This window comes from Ursus arctos, unplaced genomic scaffold (genome assembly GCF_023065955.2).
Source record: "Ursus arctos isolate Adak ecotype North America unplaced genomic scaffold, UrsArc2.0 scaffold_32, whole genome shotgun sequence".
Taxonomy (NCBI): domain Eukaryota; kingdom Metazoa; phylum Chordata; class Mammalia; order Carnivora; family Ursidae; genus Ursus; species Ursus arctos.
Genome location: NW_026623008.1, coordinates 9,103,953 through 9,120,996, shown reverse-complemented (window position 1 = coordinate 9,120,996; position 17,044 = coordinate 9,103,953). Strand labels below are relative to the sequence as shown.

General features: G+C 55.5%; 1 protein-coding gene and 1 long non-coding RNA gene across 2 annotated transcripts in view; one reads left to right on the top strand and one right to left on the bottom strand.

The window, feature by feature from the left end:
- Positions 1 to 3,141: 3,141 nt before the first annotated feature.
- Positions 3,142 to 4,870, bottom strand: LOC130542274 (uncharacterized). Its single transcript, XR_008956731.1, has 2 exons — positions 4,764 to 4,870; positions 3,142 to 4,091 (listed from the first exon to the last, which is right to left on the bottom strand). It is a non-coding gene; the product is annotated as an uncharacterized LOC130542274 (long non-coding RNA).
- A 376-nt stretch (positions 4,871 to 5,246) lies between these two features.
- The window catches only part of DHRS3 (dehydrogenase/reductase 3), a 38,755-nt gene continuing 26,957 nt past the window's right edge, over positions 5,247 to 17,044 (top strand). Inside the window, exon 1 of the mRNA XM_026519807.4 lies at positions 5,247 to 6,302. Coding sequence (XP_026375592.1) covers positions 6,108 to 6,302 — 195 coding nt within the window. The 5' untranslated portion in view covers positions 5,247 to 6,107. The remainder of the gene's footprint in view (positions 6,303 to 17,044) is intronic.

The following is a 17,044-nucleotide window of genomic DNA, read 5'->3' as shown; positions in this document are numbered from 1 at the left end:
CCTGTTTGTTCTGCTCAGGGCAAGGTCGCCAATGGTCAAATGGAGCGTGTGTGTGAGTGCATGTGCATGTGCGCGTGCGTCAAGTTATCGCTGTTAAAGGAGGGTCCCTTGGAGGGAAGGTTCCTCCCAGGAGGTCCCTGAGCTGGGGGTTCATGGCAGCTGAGCCTCCAGGTGTCACAGCCCACCCACCTTTTGCCTGATAGCTGGAGCCGTCCCACACAACCTCGCCTCTGCTGTCCCTGCATCCACTCCCAGTTCCCTGCAGGCTGTTCTGGACCCTGAAGCAGGAGCATCTCCCCTCCATCCTTCCTCATATGCTTCACCTCCAGGCAAGGCAGTAATGCCCACCCTATGAGGGCAGGGACCGTGCTGTCCTTCTCACTGCTGTGTCTCCACCATCTGGAACAAGGTCTGGCACACAGTAACTGCTCAATGAAGAGCCGGCAAATGAATGAATGAATGAATGAATGAATGAATGAATGAATGAATATACGTATGAAATCTTTCACTACCTTTGCTCCTGAGGCCTAGTGTTAGGGACTCTGTTTCTTCATTGGGGGAGAGCAGGTCTGACTTCACTTACAAAACACACAAGTAAAAAATGATCAATTTCAAGATGTTGACAGCAGAGCATTAACCCCCCCATGGGGGTCCAGCACCGCTGCATGGGTTGCACGCCCACCAAGGTGGTCCAGCCTCTACCCCTGAGAAGCTCCCAGTCTGGTGTGAGAGTCCCATGTGGAACCAGTTACAGCGCCCTGTGAGTGTGCTGGGAGGGAGGGAAACACTGGGGTCAAGTGAAGGGACTCCAGGGCCAGGCTTGGCAGAGGCGAGGACACTGGGGACCGAGGGGGCAGCTAGGAAGGGTTTCCTGGGAAAAAAAAAATACATAGGAGCTAAAAGAAACATTGCAAAACGAATAGGTGTGTCCTTGGCCAGAGAGAAAAGGTCCTAGAGAAAGTGGGTTGGTGGGGGTGTGGGGGTAGAAGGTAATGGGAGGAAGTGAGGGAAAGCTCCCAGCCTGGCCAGGTGTTCTGGAAGCCCTGCTCTGGGGCGGTCCAGGAACACTGCAAGCTCCCCCCCCCCCCCGCCCCGAATCTCTCTGCAGGGGGCCAGAGTGGCTCCTAGGCAAGATGGGAAGGGCCTGACCAGCAGGGACCATGCCACCATGGAAACAAGAGCTGGCACTCACTGAGCTCCTCAGAGGGGATTTTCTGAGTAGCTGAATCTATCTTCATTATTATCCACCCTTCACAAATGAGGAAGCTGAGGAGGAGGGGCTGGCGGAGCTGGGACTTGAACCAGAGCTGCTTGGCTCAGCTCCTCTCTGACCCATCACGCCTTACTACCCCGCCTGCCTCCAGGCCCATCCAGCGGCCCAGGGAGAGGACCCCACCAGGGTGGGTTGGCTGCTGGGTGGACTGAATGGGTGAGCGGACGCCCCTCTGCTCTCTTCCATGTTGGGTCTCTGTAGAGCTGGTGAGAGCCATCAGCCCAGAACAGCCCATGAGTGAGGGCTCAGGGCCATGACACACCCTAAGGGCAAAGGAGGGAAGGGCTTGCCCAGGGGTGCAAGAGCAAGGGCTGGAAGTAGCAAGGGGCTGTGGAGAGGCAGTACTGGGTGGTTCTCAAACATCGGGTGCCCAACAATCCCCAGCCTGGCCTGCATGCACACTCGTGGGCCCCCACCCTAGGATGCTGGTTCTAGTAGTCTGGGCTGGAAGCCCAGGAATCTGCATTTTGACAAGTGCCCCAAGTGATTCTACTCGCTGTGAGAGACATCCATGGAGAGAGGCAACAGAACTTAGCATTCGACCAGGGTTCAAATCTCATCTCCGTCTCCTCGCTGTGTGATCTTGGGTGACTCTTGACTTCTCTGAGCCTCATAAATAAAAGGCAAGACTTGATGCCTGTTTATCTTTCCAGCTCTCCGCTGAGATGGTGATAAGCAACAAGCCACGAACGTTCAAGTGCTCGGCAGGCACCAGGGCTGCAATATTAAGTAAAGAATAGGGGACCCAGTGGGGGAGGGGGGAGGGACACATTTACAGCCCAGTGGCCTGTCCAAGGCCAGCAAGTTTCCCTGCTAGTTTCAGGGGAGGCTCTCCTGGGGGCCCACCTCTAACCCTGACACCCCCCCCACCCCCCACCCCCCACCCCCCTGCTGGCTCTGGGCTGGAAGGCGGCTCCAGAACTGCCCTGCTGGGTCCTCGCACCTCCCGTGCCCGCCCTGCGCCAGGAGAGCTGAGTCATGGAAAAAGTTAGTTCTCCAGGCTGCAGCTCACCCCCCACTCCATCAAACCCACAAAGGCTCCTTTCACGGTTTTTGGTGGGGGGGGGGGGGTGCGGCTGGCTGTGGGGCCCTCTCCCTGGGCTGGGATGTGAAATTTCAAACTTCGCCCTGGAGTTAAATTCCCCACCCTTTGCCCCCAAGGAAACTAAGGGAGGAGGGGTACCAAGAGCAAAGGACAGGGGATGAGGGAGGAGGGAAAGGGGGGGAAACCCCTGTCCAGTGCAATTCTTACTAAAGCCAAGCCACAGGGACCCTCTGGACACCCCCCCCCCAGCCCAGTGCTTCAACCTCGTCTTCCTAGGGACCTGGTGGGGGGGGGGTGCACAGAGGAGGTGACAGACTGCACCCCTCTGGGCAGCTGATGGAAGAAGCCTGAGACCCACGGGGAATGGCAGCCCCACCAAACCCACATCGTGAAGGTAGAACAGGTGGGAAAAGGGGCCTGCTTCCCAGCCAGAAGCCGGTCCCCACCTCCCTTTTAGGACTCCCTGACTTGTTCCTTTTTATTCTGCTTTCCCCCCAGAGCTGAAGGCTGGGAGAGGGAAGGGGACCCTCCCTTGTGGCCTTCCGTGAGTCACTTGGAGATACCGTGCCTCCGTTTCCTCCTGCACTAAACGGCTGGGATGGCACCCACCTCTGCAGACCGTGTCATTTCTGAAATCAGAGTATGTGTAGAGGGCCCGATACCCTGAAGGTTAATGTGGATCCTCAACCTCGTGGCTGCCCCCTGCCCGCCCTCCAACCCAAAGACACATGCAGGGGAAACGTAAGCAGGACCCAGTGGTCCCCCAGCTGGTCTGGCATCAGAATGGGTTGGGTAGCAGTTTGGGGACCAGGGGACACAGGTGAACATGCCACGGTGTTTTATTAAGGGCTTGACATCTCTGCTGGATTTCTCCTCTGTCAAGGAGCAGGCACGTGCAGAGGTGGGGCTATGATCTTTGCAGGCCCTTTCAGGCTTGGGGTGTTGCCCTGATGGAGCAGAAAGGTCTAGAAGGAAAAGGAGAGCTGGTGAGCAAGCAGGAACACGGGAGGCCGCCACTGGGGCAGCTTGGAGGCGCAGTGCCGCAGATCGGCCACTAGGCGGCTCCGAGGATAACAGATAACAGATGACAACAGGCTGAGTGTGGGTTCCAGCTCCAGGTTTCCCCAGCGTCTCATTAGCAGGCCCGCTGACACCAGGCGTGGCTGGGTGGAAAGCGCCTGTCTCTCTCGGGATGGGATCTCTTTCCCATTTTTAGAGACCTCCAAGGTGGGAGGGCCCAGGCACTTTGACGGAGTCCTGCCTTTGGCCTCGGCCTGGGAGTCAGATGAAGGCAATGGCCTGCCCTTTGGTCACACTTTTGGAGGGTTGAATGGAGACAGGAGGGAGCCGCATCCCACCTCTCTCCTCCCCTTGCGCCTGAGTGGGGTGGTGTGGGGGGAGAAATCAGGTCCGAATTTAAATCCCTCCTTCCTGTGGTTTCTGGCTGGGTAACCAGGAAAATGGAGATACCACTACCCCGACTGCAAGGTCAGTGGGAGGATTAAATGTCAGACTATAAGCCTTGCGCGTAGAAGTTCTCTTCTAACCCCACTCTTGCGGCGGCTCTCCGAATGATGAGCTTCCCAATTCACCTGGAAGGAGGATCTTCACCTGCAGAACGTCTCCCCAGAACCAAAGAGCCTTTGGCGGGGAGGTCTTGCCCGGCCACCGCCTCCCCCAAACCAGCTTTTCTGAAAGCGACTCTCTCACCGGAACCTCAGCAGAATCCCAGGTGGAGCACTGAACAACGTAGGGATTCCAGTGCACCCAGCCCTGTTGAATCAGAAGGTCTGGGGGTGAGGCCCGGCTTCCTCGCCCCAACAAGCCTGGCTGGAGGACTCCTGTCCCAGATGACAGAGTAGATCCCTGGCTCATCCTCCCGGCCTGGGATGGTCAGGGGCAGGGGGAGGCAAGTCCCATCAGCACTTCTAACTGGGGCTGCTTTTGTGTGACTCACCTCCCAGACTTCCTGCAACAGACATCTCCAAATAGCAGGGTCCCACCCTGCTGCAGAGCAGACACTCTCCCCGGGGGGAGGGCAGGAGGTGAGAAGGTGGGTGCCAGGCTAGGGCAGCCCAAGGACACCCAAAGACAGAAGTCGCTGCCTGCACAGCCCAGGGGGCTCCGGTGTAGGACCTCTTGTTTACAGGCTTTTGTTATTAAAGAAATTGCTGTCAGTCAAGGTAATTCTACCCCAGATGAGCAATAAATATGCTCCCAGCTAATCTTATGGGGATTTTATTGGCACCTTGGGGGCAGAGGTTCCTTTACCCTGCTCACCCCCGCCTCTCAAAGCACAGTCCTGCTCCCCAGCTGTTCCCCACCCCCATCCCCACCCCCACCCCACCCCAGCCACAAGAAGGACTCGGGCAGACTAAGAAAGTGCCCTCTAAGTGAAGACAGAAGGCGTCTGGGCAAAGGGCGGGAGTGGTTTCCTGGTCCTACCTGGAGGCAGGGGGTGACCAAATAGCCTGAAATAACCCCGGGTCGACCTGGTTGGATCAAAGCGTGCGCGAGCTCCCCCGGGCCTGCCCCGAGCGCAGGACCCGGCACCTGGCCCGCGGGCGCCCCAGCTCGGGGAGACCGCTGCCCGGGCCAGAAAGAATGTCTCGGGGAGGGCGCCGGTTCGCAGGAGTCGGTTCCAGCGTGTTCGAGTTACTGCTGCGAGCCCTCAGGGACACCGCCGGCAAGTCCCGGCTTGCAGAGAGGGGAGCCAGCCGGGGAGAGCGCGAGTCGGAGCGAGCCCGTGTGCGCGCTCGCGCGCGCGCCCCGCACTGCGCAGGGGGAGGGGAGGCCGCGGCAGCCACTCAGAGGAACGGTAGTGAAGCCTCCGAACAACTTTAACTGTCAATCAGACTTAATGGGGTATTAAAAAATGGGGGGGGGGGAGGAAAGGGCAGCCCTCTCGCTCCGCGCCGCCGCTGCCCCGGGAGCGAATGAATAAGGCGGCGCTGACGAGGGCGTCCGATCCCCACGCGCTCCGCACCCGGGCCCTCTCCAAGTTGGAAAGGACAAAAAGAAGGCAATAAATGCTAACAAGGGAGAGAAAGGGAGCCGGATCGAGCGGCAACTCCCGGCCTCTGCTGGGAGAGGGAGGGCGAGAGCCGGAGAGAGCGAGCGCGCGCGAGGGCGAGCCATGCACGTAAAGAAACTGACACCCGGACCCCCCACTTCTCCTGCACGTTGCTGGCAATCAGATCGCGTTTAAGCAATTTCCTGAGCCCAAGAATAGCAATGAGTCGAGAGACTTTCGCGGGCTGAAATTGGGAGCTCCAAGCACTGCCCCCCCACTTTTTTTTTTTTTTTTCCTGGAGAAGGGGTGGGGGGGCGCTACAATTTGGAAACGGCATTTTTTTTTTTAATCTTGCACTTTGAAACCGCGGGACTGTAGCAGGGTGCGCGCGTGTGGTTGGTGCCTTTTTTTCCCCCCTGCCTAAACTCCTCTGTCAGCCTGTAAACATTACCTGAGAATTCCCCAGCCGAAACGGCTGCTGGGGCAAGAAACTTCTTGTTAGAACTTTCCACCTCCGGCTTCCCCTCCAGCCCTCTTACTGTCCCAACCTTCTCTGAAGCTTTTTCTCCTCCCGAGGAGGATTTATCTTTTTTTTTCCCCCTCACCCGGTGTTTTGCATTTGGGAAGAGGTGATTTCAAGAGTGGCCAGGTGGGACGCCTCTCTCCCCCCCTCTAATTCGGTTTATTTATTATTGTTTGGGGTGTTTTCTTTTTTAATTCCTGTTTTGCTCGGTCCGGGGAGTTTCGCCCCCCTGCCCGGCTCCGCGGCGCGGAGGATGGTGTGGAAATGGCTGGGCGCGTTGGTGGTGTTCCCTCTGCAGATGATCTATCTAGTGGCCAAAGCAGCCGTCGGACTGGTGCTGCCGGCCAAGCTGCGGGACCTGTCGCGGGAGAACGTCCTCATCACCGGAGGCGGGAGAGGCATCGGGCGCCAGCTCGCTCGCGAGTTCGCAGAACGCGGCGCCAGAAAGGTACCGGGCACTGCGACTCCAGGGGGTGGGGGCTGAAGGTGAGGGGGACGCCCACCTGCTGCCGCAGCCGGAACCCGCGCCCGGGGAGAATCGCCGGCCACCCTACTTCTCGGCGCCACCCGCGAGTGCTGAGCTAGTCAGTTTCACCTTGTAAATTTCCCGGGCACCAGACTGTCTTTTTTGGCAGGTCCGGAGCTGGTCCGCTCCTTTGGGGTCGGTGGCTGGCTGGCCGTTCACCGCCACCCCGAAACCGAGGAGACCCACCCATTTCCCACATTCCTCCCTCCCAAAGGAAGGTGCTGTGTTTTCCCCCTTCGCCTTCCCCCCCATTCCAGCACCCTGGTGAGTGCAGGGTGTGTGCGCTCCTGGGTAGAGCCGGGAGCCGCCTGCTAGCTGGCTTCGTATTTTCCTTGGCAACCCGCTTCCCAGCCCCAACCTGGGCGGCTGCCGCTCTGGAGTCTCGAAGAGAGGGGATACTTGGTTTGGGTTTGAAAGGAGGGAGCGGACTTGGATGGCTAGTCGGGCCTGACAAGCACTCCCACGCTCAGGTGTTTGGAAATCTAGAAAGAGGGGGACAGGGGTAACCAGCAGCTGATAAAAAGCCCTTGTTCTCACCTTCAACCCTGCCCCCTCCCCCCCAGATGCAGCACCAGAGGGGATCCCTCTCCATTAAATGAGGAGGTGGCACTGTGGGGAGGGCCCTCCTGCCCAAGGGCTGCCTATAGTTTTCTGGTGGTTACAGCATCTCTTCCTCTGGTTTTCCCAGACCTGGTGCCTGAGAATGGGGAGGGTGAGCCGGCTGTCACCCAACTCTGACCCGAGCCAGGCTGACTCACCCGGTGACTAGAGCAAAGGAGAGAGAGATTGGAGGCTGGCAGGCCGGACTGTCTCCAGCCGGCCCTGTGAGGAGGAAGAGCGAAAACAGGGAATGAGTTTGAAACTTCAACTGTTGAGAGCAAGGGGCGGGGGGTGAAAGGGCCAGCAAAGCCAGCTGATCTGACAAGGAGCCACATACCTAGGGGATTAAGTAAATATGTACTGTAGGAAAGCAAACCTGCCTGTAATTCCAGGTTGCTTTTGTTTTGTTAAATACTGCCCTGAGATTTACAATTCCTCCGGGGTGGCTCAGACTGGGACTGAACTTTGGAGCCTGAACTATCAGCCAAAGCCGATGGCCGATTAACTCTTCCCCTGCCGGCCCAGCGTGGGGGAGGGGAGGACTCTGGTGGCCAAGCTAGCTGGAGTCAGCTGTCCCTGGCTCCTGCTTCTCCTTGGGTGGTTTGGACAGCTGCTTGACCTTGCAGTTGGAAGGGTAGTTCGGAAGTGTTTTTAACCCTTGGACACACTGAAAAAGGAGAAGTAAGCGTTCTCAGCAGTTTCATTTCCTTGGGGTGATGCCCTGTGGGAGGACTCCCAAAGCCCTTTGTGGAGGGGGATCCGGAGGGGGGCCGATGAAGGTGTCCTTGTGGGGGTATGTGGGGTTTGGGACAGTCGCGTGTGATTGTCATTCCTTAGCTGTCTGCATCCCGCAGAAACTTTCTTCGGACTCTTCCAGCTGGCCCCAGTCCTGGTCTCTTTTACTGCTTTTGTAACTGGCTGCAGTAGGCTTATGAAGAACTCTTTTAGTCAATCTGGAAAAACTTGACTGACTATAAACAATCCTAAATTAAAGAAGTATATGGCATTGGCGGCGGCGAGGGCTGGGGGTGGGGTGGTGGTTAGTGAAATAGTGCCGACTGGCACCCTCAAGTTCATGTGCTGGGAACCGTGTCCCACCTGACTTGGAATAGACATTGTTTTCCAGGGAATAAGAAATACGTCTTAAATTGCTATCGGGTCGCCAGAAACGGGATCCGTGGGGGCCTGTGAAACTTCCAGTGCCATTCATGCTAGGTTTAGTCATCAGCCCTCAGGATGAACCAGAGTGCTCCCTATAACTCGTAACTGTCTGACCAATTACTAAAGCTACTTTTTAATGAGCTCTCTACCAGCTGCTATGGTGGGGAATTTGGAATCTGCCTGAGTCCATCTGGGACCAGTGAGAGGGCCCTGGGACAATCCCAAGCCAGGGGTGTTTGGGGGCCCATTCGTCCTGGGGACAGAGGGCCCAGGGTTTTGGAGTGGGGAGTTTACGGGAGCCCACTGAGCGGGTTGTGCAAACTGTGGGCTTCGGGGTGGTCCTGGAGGGGCTGCCGAGAGCCGGGGAGGGTGGCACCAGCCACAGCCTGCAGTGACTGCAGTGACATGAGACAGGTGACCTTGCTGAACCACAACTCACTGTCCTTCTCCTCCCCGTGGCGGAAGGCAAGGCCGTGTCTGAGAGCCCTTCCAACCTGGATTTTGGTGGCATTAGATCTGGAGGGGGAAGGCCCCCAAAAGGGAGAGAAGGAAGGAAGACCAGAACCAACAAATGGCATATCCAGAAGAGAAGTCTGCTGACCTTTGGAAAAGAGTGACAACCCAGTTTCCCAGAATGATCTTTGGCAATATTTGCGGGTAGGAGTGTGCCTTAGGCTGCAAAGGTGACCCAAAGGAGGGTTTTTCTTAAAGGGACACAAGGGAGTTGGAAAGTTCCTCACCTGGAGACATCTGTCCTTACCCACAGCATACGGAGGTTAACCAAGGCAGGGCCAACCATGGTTAGGGTCTCCCAGGGGAAGGCTCCTGCTGGGTTAGTCCCACTACACTGGGATGTTGTTGTTGGTGGTGTTGTTTTCTGTGCTCCCCTGGAATTCCTCCCATGAAAGCATTCACAGAGCTTGGGCCCACCCCTCTTCCCCTCAAGGCTCCTGGCTAGCTTGTCCGCTGGCACAGCCTCCAAAGTCTTTGACTTTGACCAGGTTTTAGCAGGGGCCCCTGGGAGGAGGAGAAGAGGACTGTTTGTTTGGAAGTATTCGCAGTGACTGTTCCAGCTTTTGCTCCAATATGAGGCAAGTGGCTGGATTAAAGTCCTGGGCTAGGACTGCAGGCCCGTGGCGGCAGGGGCAACAGATGAGGGCCGAGTCCAAACATGAACGAAGGGTTCAGCCGGGACTCAGGGACCCATTCACTTCCGAGAGGTAGGAGGAGAGCTGGCTCAGAGCTGCCGTTGCTTGGCTGTTATGGCATTTACAATATGTGGGTCGAGAGCCTTGTTCCTAAAGCAGCTAGCCAGGAGCTAGCCCTTTACGTAGATTTTGTGAATCCTATTCTCCTGCCCCATCCATTCAGCAATTCCCACCTCCTTCCCATTCCTGACTCCGGGGCAGGCCCAGGCCCATCTATGCCACGATGACCGATGACTACCCAGTTCACCGAACCTGCTTGAGGTGTCTGTCAGGTGTTTGGCACAGCTCTAGGCCTGGGGAGGGGTGGGGGGTTGGGTACAACCAAGATGCATAAAGACCCAGAGACATGGCTGGGTGCTCAGAGTGAAGGCACAAATTACAGTGTGTATTCATTTCTTCTGTCCGTGGTAACAATTATCACTACCTTGGTGACTTACAACAGGAATTTACTCTCTCTGAGTTATAGAGGCCAGGAGTCTGAAATCCAGGTGTTAGCAGGGCCCCCTCCGTCTAAGGACTCGACGGGAGACTCCTTCCTTGCTTCTTCCAGCTCTTGTGGCTCCTTGGCTTATGGTGGCACCTCTCCAGCGTCTGCCTCCTCACGTGGCCTTAACCTCTGTCCCTGTCCGACTCTATGTCCTGTCCTCTCCGCATAAGGATACCAGTCAGTGGGTAATGAGGCCTCACCCAGTAATGAGCCTTAACTAATGACATCCCCCCAAACCCTATTTGCAAATGAGATCATGTTCAGAGGTTCTAAATGGGTGTGAATTGCCCATTGAGGGGGGCACTACCCAGTGGGAGCCCAGTAGAGCTGGTAATCTACAACGAGGGCTCACAGAAGGCTTCGTGAAGGAGGGTAGCATTTGAGTCAAGAGTTCCAAGGAGAAGGGATGTGAAAAGGTCACTCCAGGTGCAAGAAACCACCTGATCAAAGACTACGTACCCCACTGGAATCGGGGAAGGGAGGCGGAAGGCACAGAAGGACAATATTGTAGAGTGGGATAGGGAGCTGGGGAGGTAAGCAGGGAGTCCATACCTCGGACCCTGAGTCAGGCCAGTACAGATGAGAACAGGAAAAAGGAGGACAAGAGGAGAGGAGTCCAGACAGGGATTCTTGGGGGACCCAGAGCCACCAGGATGAAACAGCTTACTAAACAATGATGTGTGAAGGTCACAAAAAAGGGGGTGCTATGAGAGACAGCAATGGCCCATCTCCCCCACCCTCACCCTGAATGCAGACTTGGCTGGAAATTTCTGGGAAAAGGACCAGGCTCCCATTTGATGTGGCTTGGAGCAAACAGGTAGGCGGCCTGTCCTACCTGTGGCGTCTAGAGAAAGTCTTTCAGCTTGGAGCATCAGGTCCTTGGGTTTCAAACAATGGGCCTTGCACTTCGGGCCATGTTATGAATGGGCAAACACCTCCCTCTTACTGCCCCACCCACCTCCCGTGGGGAGCCCAGCGACACAACTAGAGCCATGTGGCCTAGCCTCCCTGGGCGGGGAGGCAGAGACTGGGTTCCAGACCCAGCTCTGCTACAACCCTAGGAACGTAACTACCTTCTCTGGGCGGCCGCCAGGAAGCACACCTGTAAAACGAGAGGACACACTGACCCCTACGATCCTGGCATGCCTTCAAGCTCTCATATCATGGGTCAGCCATCCCAGGAGAGCAACACTGCCAAGCTCCCCGAGCTGGGAGGAAGAGACCGCTTCAGAACACGTTTGTCCTCTTCCCTGCTGATCTCAGCCTTTCTTGCTACTCCTCGGATCCCACCAACCGAAAAAGCAGCAGCTCGGTGTTGAGAAATGTGCCTGCGGTGGGTGGGAGGCTCACTCCGACTGCTCAGCTATCTCAACAGCCTCCAGCTAGCTGTTCGCCACGGGTTTATTTCAACTCTTATATGCGATATTAATATTTTCAACCTGTAGCTTTCAGGGGATCCAGGGGCCCCAATTCCCCAACTAGCATATCAAGGAGAACTTCCAGCTTTTATCCTAAAGTCACCAAATTGTCCTTTGGGGCTTTAGAGCTTGCTCACTAGATCTGGTGATACTGAAATGAGTCGACAAGTTCATGTTCAGTCTAGAGCCCGTCCACGAATTCTCGCTTGTACTCCAGGCTCTCCTGAGCTTCAAGCTTCTCAGAGCCTCTGGCTCTGATCCCTGCACAGAGCCCTCTGATCTGTCTATCCTTATGGTTACTTTTCCTGCTCCATTTCCAGCTTGTTATTTGTCAAGGTCGTCACTGAGAAATGACCTCAGCCAGATTTAGAAGAAGGTAGCCCTTGGCCGTCTTTTTGTACCTGGGAAAGCTCTCTGGTTGTCACAGTTACTGCAACTTGTCCCGGAAAGACCTTGTCCCAACCTGCCACCACCATCAAAATCCCACAGAGTTCTGGGCATCGGTGCCGGAAGGATTCCAGACCCAACATATTCTCCTTTATCCTTGTGCAAAAGCATGACCGCACCTAGAATATTCGAAGAGGCTCGCCTTGTTGTTGCCTTCGAAAGACACAATCTAAAAATACATCAACTATATAAGATATTTGAAAGGAAACATTTGAAACATATTATTCAGACGAACCGTGAAGGTCAGGAAAAGTTAAAGCCAAACGGAAAGGAGAGTAGGGAATCTGTTTAGATGCTAGTATTCCCGGATGGACACGCGTCCACGGTGGGACCAGTGCGGGAGGGATTTGAGCTCCAAAAAAAAAAAAAAACCGAGTACTCTGGATTCGCAAAAAGAGAGCACCAAATACCAAAACGGGTTGGCAAATGAATGGTGAGTGGGAACTCATTCATTCATTCCTCCATTCACTCCTTCATTCACTCAACAAATCTCTAAATCTGCCTGCCCTGTATAGCACTGGGGATACAGTAAGGAGCAAAGGAGACAAAAGCCCCAGCCTTGTGAACAGCTGACAGTTCAGGGAGGGGGACAGACAGATAATAAACCAGAGACATAAAATAGAGAGCACATTAGGTCGCAATAAGTGCTAAGGGGAAAGCAGAAGGGGCAAAGCAGACCAAGAGGACGTAGTGGGAAAGGAGACAGTAGCAGCATTCCAGGCGGGGGTGGGGGGGGGGCAGGGCAGCAGGTGGGGAGCAGGGCAGGTGGGAATCAACAATCTCATGAACTGGCTTTGGCTTTGAAGCTGAGTGAAGCTGCAAGCCGCTGGAGGGTCACGAGCAGAGAAGTGACAGATCTAACCTCAGTCTTCGCGGGATCACGGGGCCGCCAGAAGCTAAGACAAGGGAGGTGTTGTCAGGCGGGGGCAAGGAGCTAGCTGTTAGGAGGCCACTGTGTCCTTCTGCAGCCCCCTCACCCCAAGAACATCACACCAGACTTGCTCTGCCCTCATCTGAGAGCATTCCTAAGCTCAGGGATTTAGAAGATGCTGGAGATGTCTTCCCGTATCTCTCCAGTCCAATGGAAGTGGTTGGGCTGAGGGGGGATCTAGGCTGGAGTGCCTGTGGTGGAGTGGGTGGGAGTCATCGGGGACCCGGGCCTCAGAGTCCGCTGGCGGGGCCTGCTCTCTGCCAGGTCCTGATCTGTTCTTGCCGATGCTTCTGGCAAAGAACGCCAACCAGCTTGAGAGTGACATGGCTCCGGGTAATTGTGGCTCTGTCAGATGGGTTCATTGACTCAGTGGGCCAGGCCTTGAAGCTGCTGCAGAGAAGCACAGAAGTGAGGTTCTCTCCCGTGGCACTTAATGGTCTGGTGTGACAACTGTCTCCAGGTTGACAGAGCCTCTGATGCTTTGGAAAGATGAGCCAACTCCAGCGAGATGACTTTAATGGTAATAAAGATGAACTCCCCCCGCCCAAAAAATAAAATAAAAGCAAATGTATTGGTGCCCAGAGTGAAGGAGACACTTTTCTGTTCCACTTTGTCGAAGGACCTCTGGAGCGTTGTGGTCAGTATTGGTCAACACTTCGAGAGGGTCCTTGAGCAGTTGGAGGGTGTCCAGGCAGCGGGCTCAGGACGACAAGGACTAGAAGCCATGGCTTAGGTTGGATGGCAGATCCATGCGTGTTTAGTTGGCGACTTCAAGGACCTGGTCCAGGGGGGATGGCGGGCCGCGCCAGGCAGTGAGGAGGCCACGGGGATGGAAACCGGGCTCCCGCCCCTGGAATGCCCGCCTGCCCTCTGGAGCTTTCTGCAGCCCAGGGGGCTGCTCTTTACGTGCGCATGCTGTGGATTCCTACAACGGGGAGGTCAGGTTCTGGGCCCCTTCCACTCCTTAGGGCCCATGCATCATTGTTAGCAGAGTGACCTCCTTGAGGACAGTGACACAGGGAGGGCAGGAGGAGAGGATACCAGCATCCATCCACCAAGGCTTAAAAGAGGACAGCCCTTCTCCACATGACCTCCCCTGTGGCCTTCAGAGGTTATGTCATTCCTCTGCTGGGGTTTTCAGGGTGTTGGAGGGAGGAGGGAAGGGTGCAGCGCAGGCCCCCGTTCACATCCTTCATGCCCCTTGAGTCGTAACTCAGACCCTGCGGCACCTTAACTGGAGGCTCCCGGTAGCCCCGTGACTGCCATTTGCGGCTGGGGTGCTGTGGTCACTATCGTGCTAAGGTGACAGGTACCGTACCCCGACGTGACTGTGGCACCGATGTGACGGTGGTACTGTCCCCCGCGTCACTGTGGTAGTCTTCATGATAGTTCAGTGCTTTTTCACACCGACCGTCTTGCCCGTGCCGGGGGAAACGGGTGTGACCAGCCGCCCATTTGTCAGATGTGGGTGGAGTGGCCCCAGATGCTTGGCCGACGGCAGACTTTGAACTCAGGATTCCTAGCTTGGAAATGAGGCCCTTTGCCGTGAGAACAGATTGTCTCAGCCCGGCCCCGCCTCCCCAGTCAGGGTTACGGAGGGGTCGAGAGACAAGGTGTTACGTAGTGGGGCCCAGTACACAGCGGGTTCTGGACAGGGGATTGACAAACTGTACCGTAGTCAACAGGATGGGCTGGGGATGGAGTTCATGTCCCCTTTACAAAAATAGTTTCTCAGTGTTTGCATACAATGATTGGGATGCTTGCCAAAGGGTTAAGGTAGTCGGTGGTTATCAGGGTTTGCTTTAAACAAGCAACTGATAAGCTGGAAAACAACACAGTTGTGCTTCGTTCATTGGATAACCAGGGTAACACCTCAAATATGCAAGGAGCCAGCTTTGCAGGAAGAGTGAGTGCTAGCAACTTCCATTTGATCCTGCGGCTGCCCCGGCTACCCCGCCGGATCCTCCCAAGTGACCCAGAGCTTTGGTAGTACAGAGAAGGGAGCAATCACTATATTCGGGGAAATCTTGGAAGACTTCTTGAAGGAAGAGGCAACTGAGGGAGTTGTAGTCAGTCTTAATCTTTTGCTGTTTGTAGAACCCTTTAAGGATCTGAAGAAATTACAAACCCCGTCCTAAGAAGAATACACAGTACACGTTTTTAAGCTTGTACGGGGTCCTTGGATGTCCCTGATGCCTTCCCCAGACACAGGTTCAGAAGTTTGGGGCTAGATCTAATCAAAACCCATCTAAGTCCCTCAGGCTGGGATTCCGGTCCAGGACCAGAGCTCATAGCACAGGCAGGGGCCCCTCTGGGGTCCTGTGACCCAGAAGCCAGAGCCAAGCCCAGGTGGACAGCACAGACTTGTGGCCTGGTGGTGGTGGATGCCAACCACAGTCACCCGAAACGGGCCACCGACACAAGCCTTTCTGACTCAGTTGGCCATTCCCTGCTTGGGGAAATGCAACCTTGAATTGCCCTTTCAGTGGCCTTTCAGGGAAGCGGCTAGAAAAGCATTCTGATCGTGAACGATCTGATTACTTTGTCCCCATTTGAAACATATTCCTGGGGAAGTATTTATAGGTCGCTGTCTCCTGGCTGCACGCCTCCTACAGGCCTCTGGCCCGTCTGGGCCCCACCAGCCCCCCAGGCAGACCCCAGTACCATTTGAGGTTCTAGGACCTCGTTTTCAGACTGGGTTCCAGAGCATCCAAGGGGTTCCAAGAAGGTGGAACCACATGGGAGGCGGAGAAAATAGGGTTCAGAGGGGCCCTCAACCTCCACTTCACTAGATCAGCTTCCTTCTGTTTGATACTTTTGAATTCCCGTAAAATTCTTGTGTGCATTTTGAAAGAATGCCATTACTTTAAAGAAAAAGTACAGCTTAAAAATCGCTGTTCTAGGGAATGCTCAGGACACACCCCTCTCCCCAGCCGATCCTCACTTCCATCTCCGGTGTCGTCTCATAGGTCCTCAATCTTTGGCTCTTTTTTTTTTTTTTTTAAGATTTTATTTATTTATTTGTCAGAGAGAGAGAGCACGCACATACAGGGATGTGGCAGGCAGAGGGAGAAGCAGACTCTCTGCTGAGCAGGGAGCCCGATGCAGGACTCGATCCCAGGGCCCTGGGCTCATGACTTGAGCTGAAAGCAGATGCTTAACCAACAGAGCCACCCAGGCGTCCCTTCAATCTCTGGCTCTTTACCCCAAAGTGAGGAAGCTTATGCACTAAAGGGCCCTCCTCTCAGCCGGTTCCTTTGCCCTACAGGAGACGGACCCCCACCACTCTCACCCCAGGAGCCTGGAACTCCGGGGCCCTGCTCAGCCCTCAGCCAGGCCCCCTCCGCCACCACTAGGGCGTCCGTGAGCTAGAAACCCTGATTTCTCAACCAGGATTGAGACAGCCTCCCGAATTCGGCATCCAGCCCCGAAGGCATGTGATTTGGCCACGCCAGTCCCAGAGCCAAGGGCTGATCCAAAGGCCATGTCCCAGCCATGTCCCAGCTGCTAGGCATTTTTCGAGGCAGAGGCCATCCCACTGGCCACAGCACTTGCATAAATTTAATCCCCTAAATACCACTCGTGTCCTATTTAATCCCATAAATACCTAGGGGGGCCTCCCAGCAAACTGCTGTGTGACCTCAGACAAGGGACTTTGTGTCTCTGAGCTTCAGTTTCCCCATCTGAAAAATGAGGGTGTGAAGATTCGGTGAGATAACATGTGTAAACCTCTTGGTCCATCATTTGCACGAAATGGGAGTGGGGAGTCAGGGGCCGGGGGCAGTGTGGGGGGCCGGTACAGTGGATACTCTCCAGCCATGGCTCTCTGTCTTTTGCTTATGGAACCAGGTACTCTGCTGGGCACAGGGGGCAAAGGGCAAGGAACTTGCTGGCCAGATCTGTTCTGGTTCTGAGAATCCCCAGGAAGGTGGGGATTCCACCCAAGCCACAGAAACCCTCAGTGATTTTAGCTCTTGACCCTTTCTAGAGACAGTGGGAGGGAATCTCTCTTCCCACAGGGAGGGCTCAAAACCCTGTTTTCCCTCCTACTTGAGGCCTCCGACGCTGTTGAGATGGCTGGTAATGACCCTCCGTTTCCTCATGAGCCGGGGCTGGTCCAATGCAGGCCCTTCTGTGGCTGAAGAGTAGAGGCTGGCCAAGGGCTGGGCCTCTGCTCCGCTCCCGGCTGCCCACTCCCCTGCAAACCACCCCCATTCCCCTCCGTAGGTATAATATTAGTTATTTTCATCTCTGCATCCAACCAGCTCAATTGGTCAGGGGTGGGCGATGGTGAGGCCAAAGTCACAGATCTCCATGGCAACCCGGCACGCTTTGCAGCTGCTTGTGGCCGTGTGTCTTCTCCAAAAATTCTCTAAGACCCCCTGGGAGCAGGGGACAAGTCGTCTTACTCA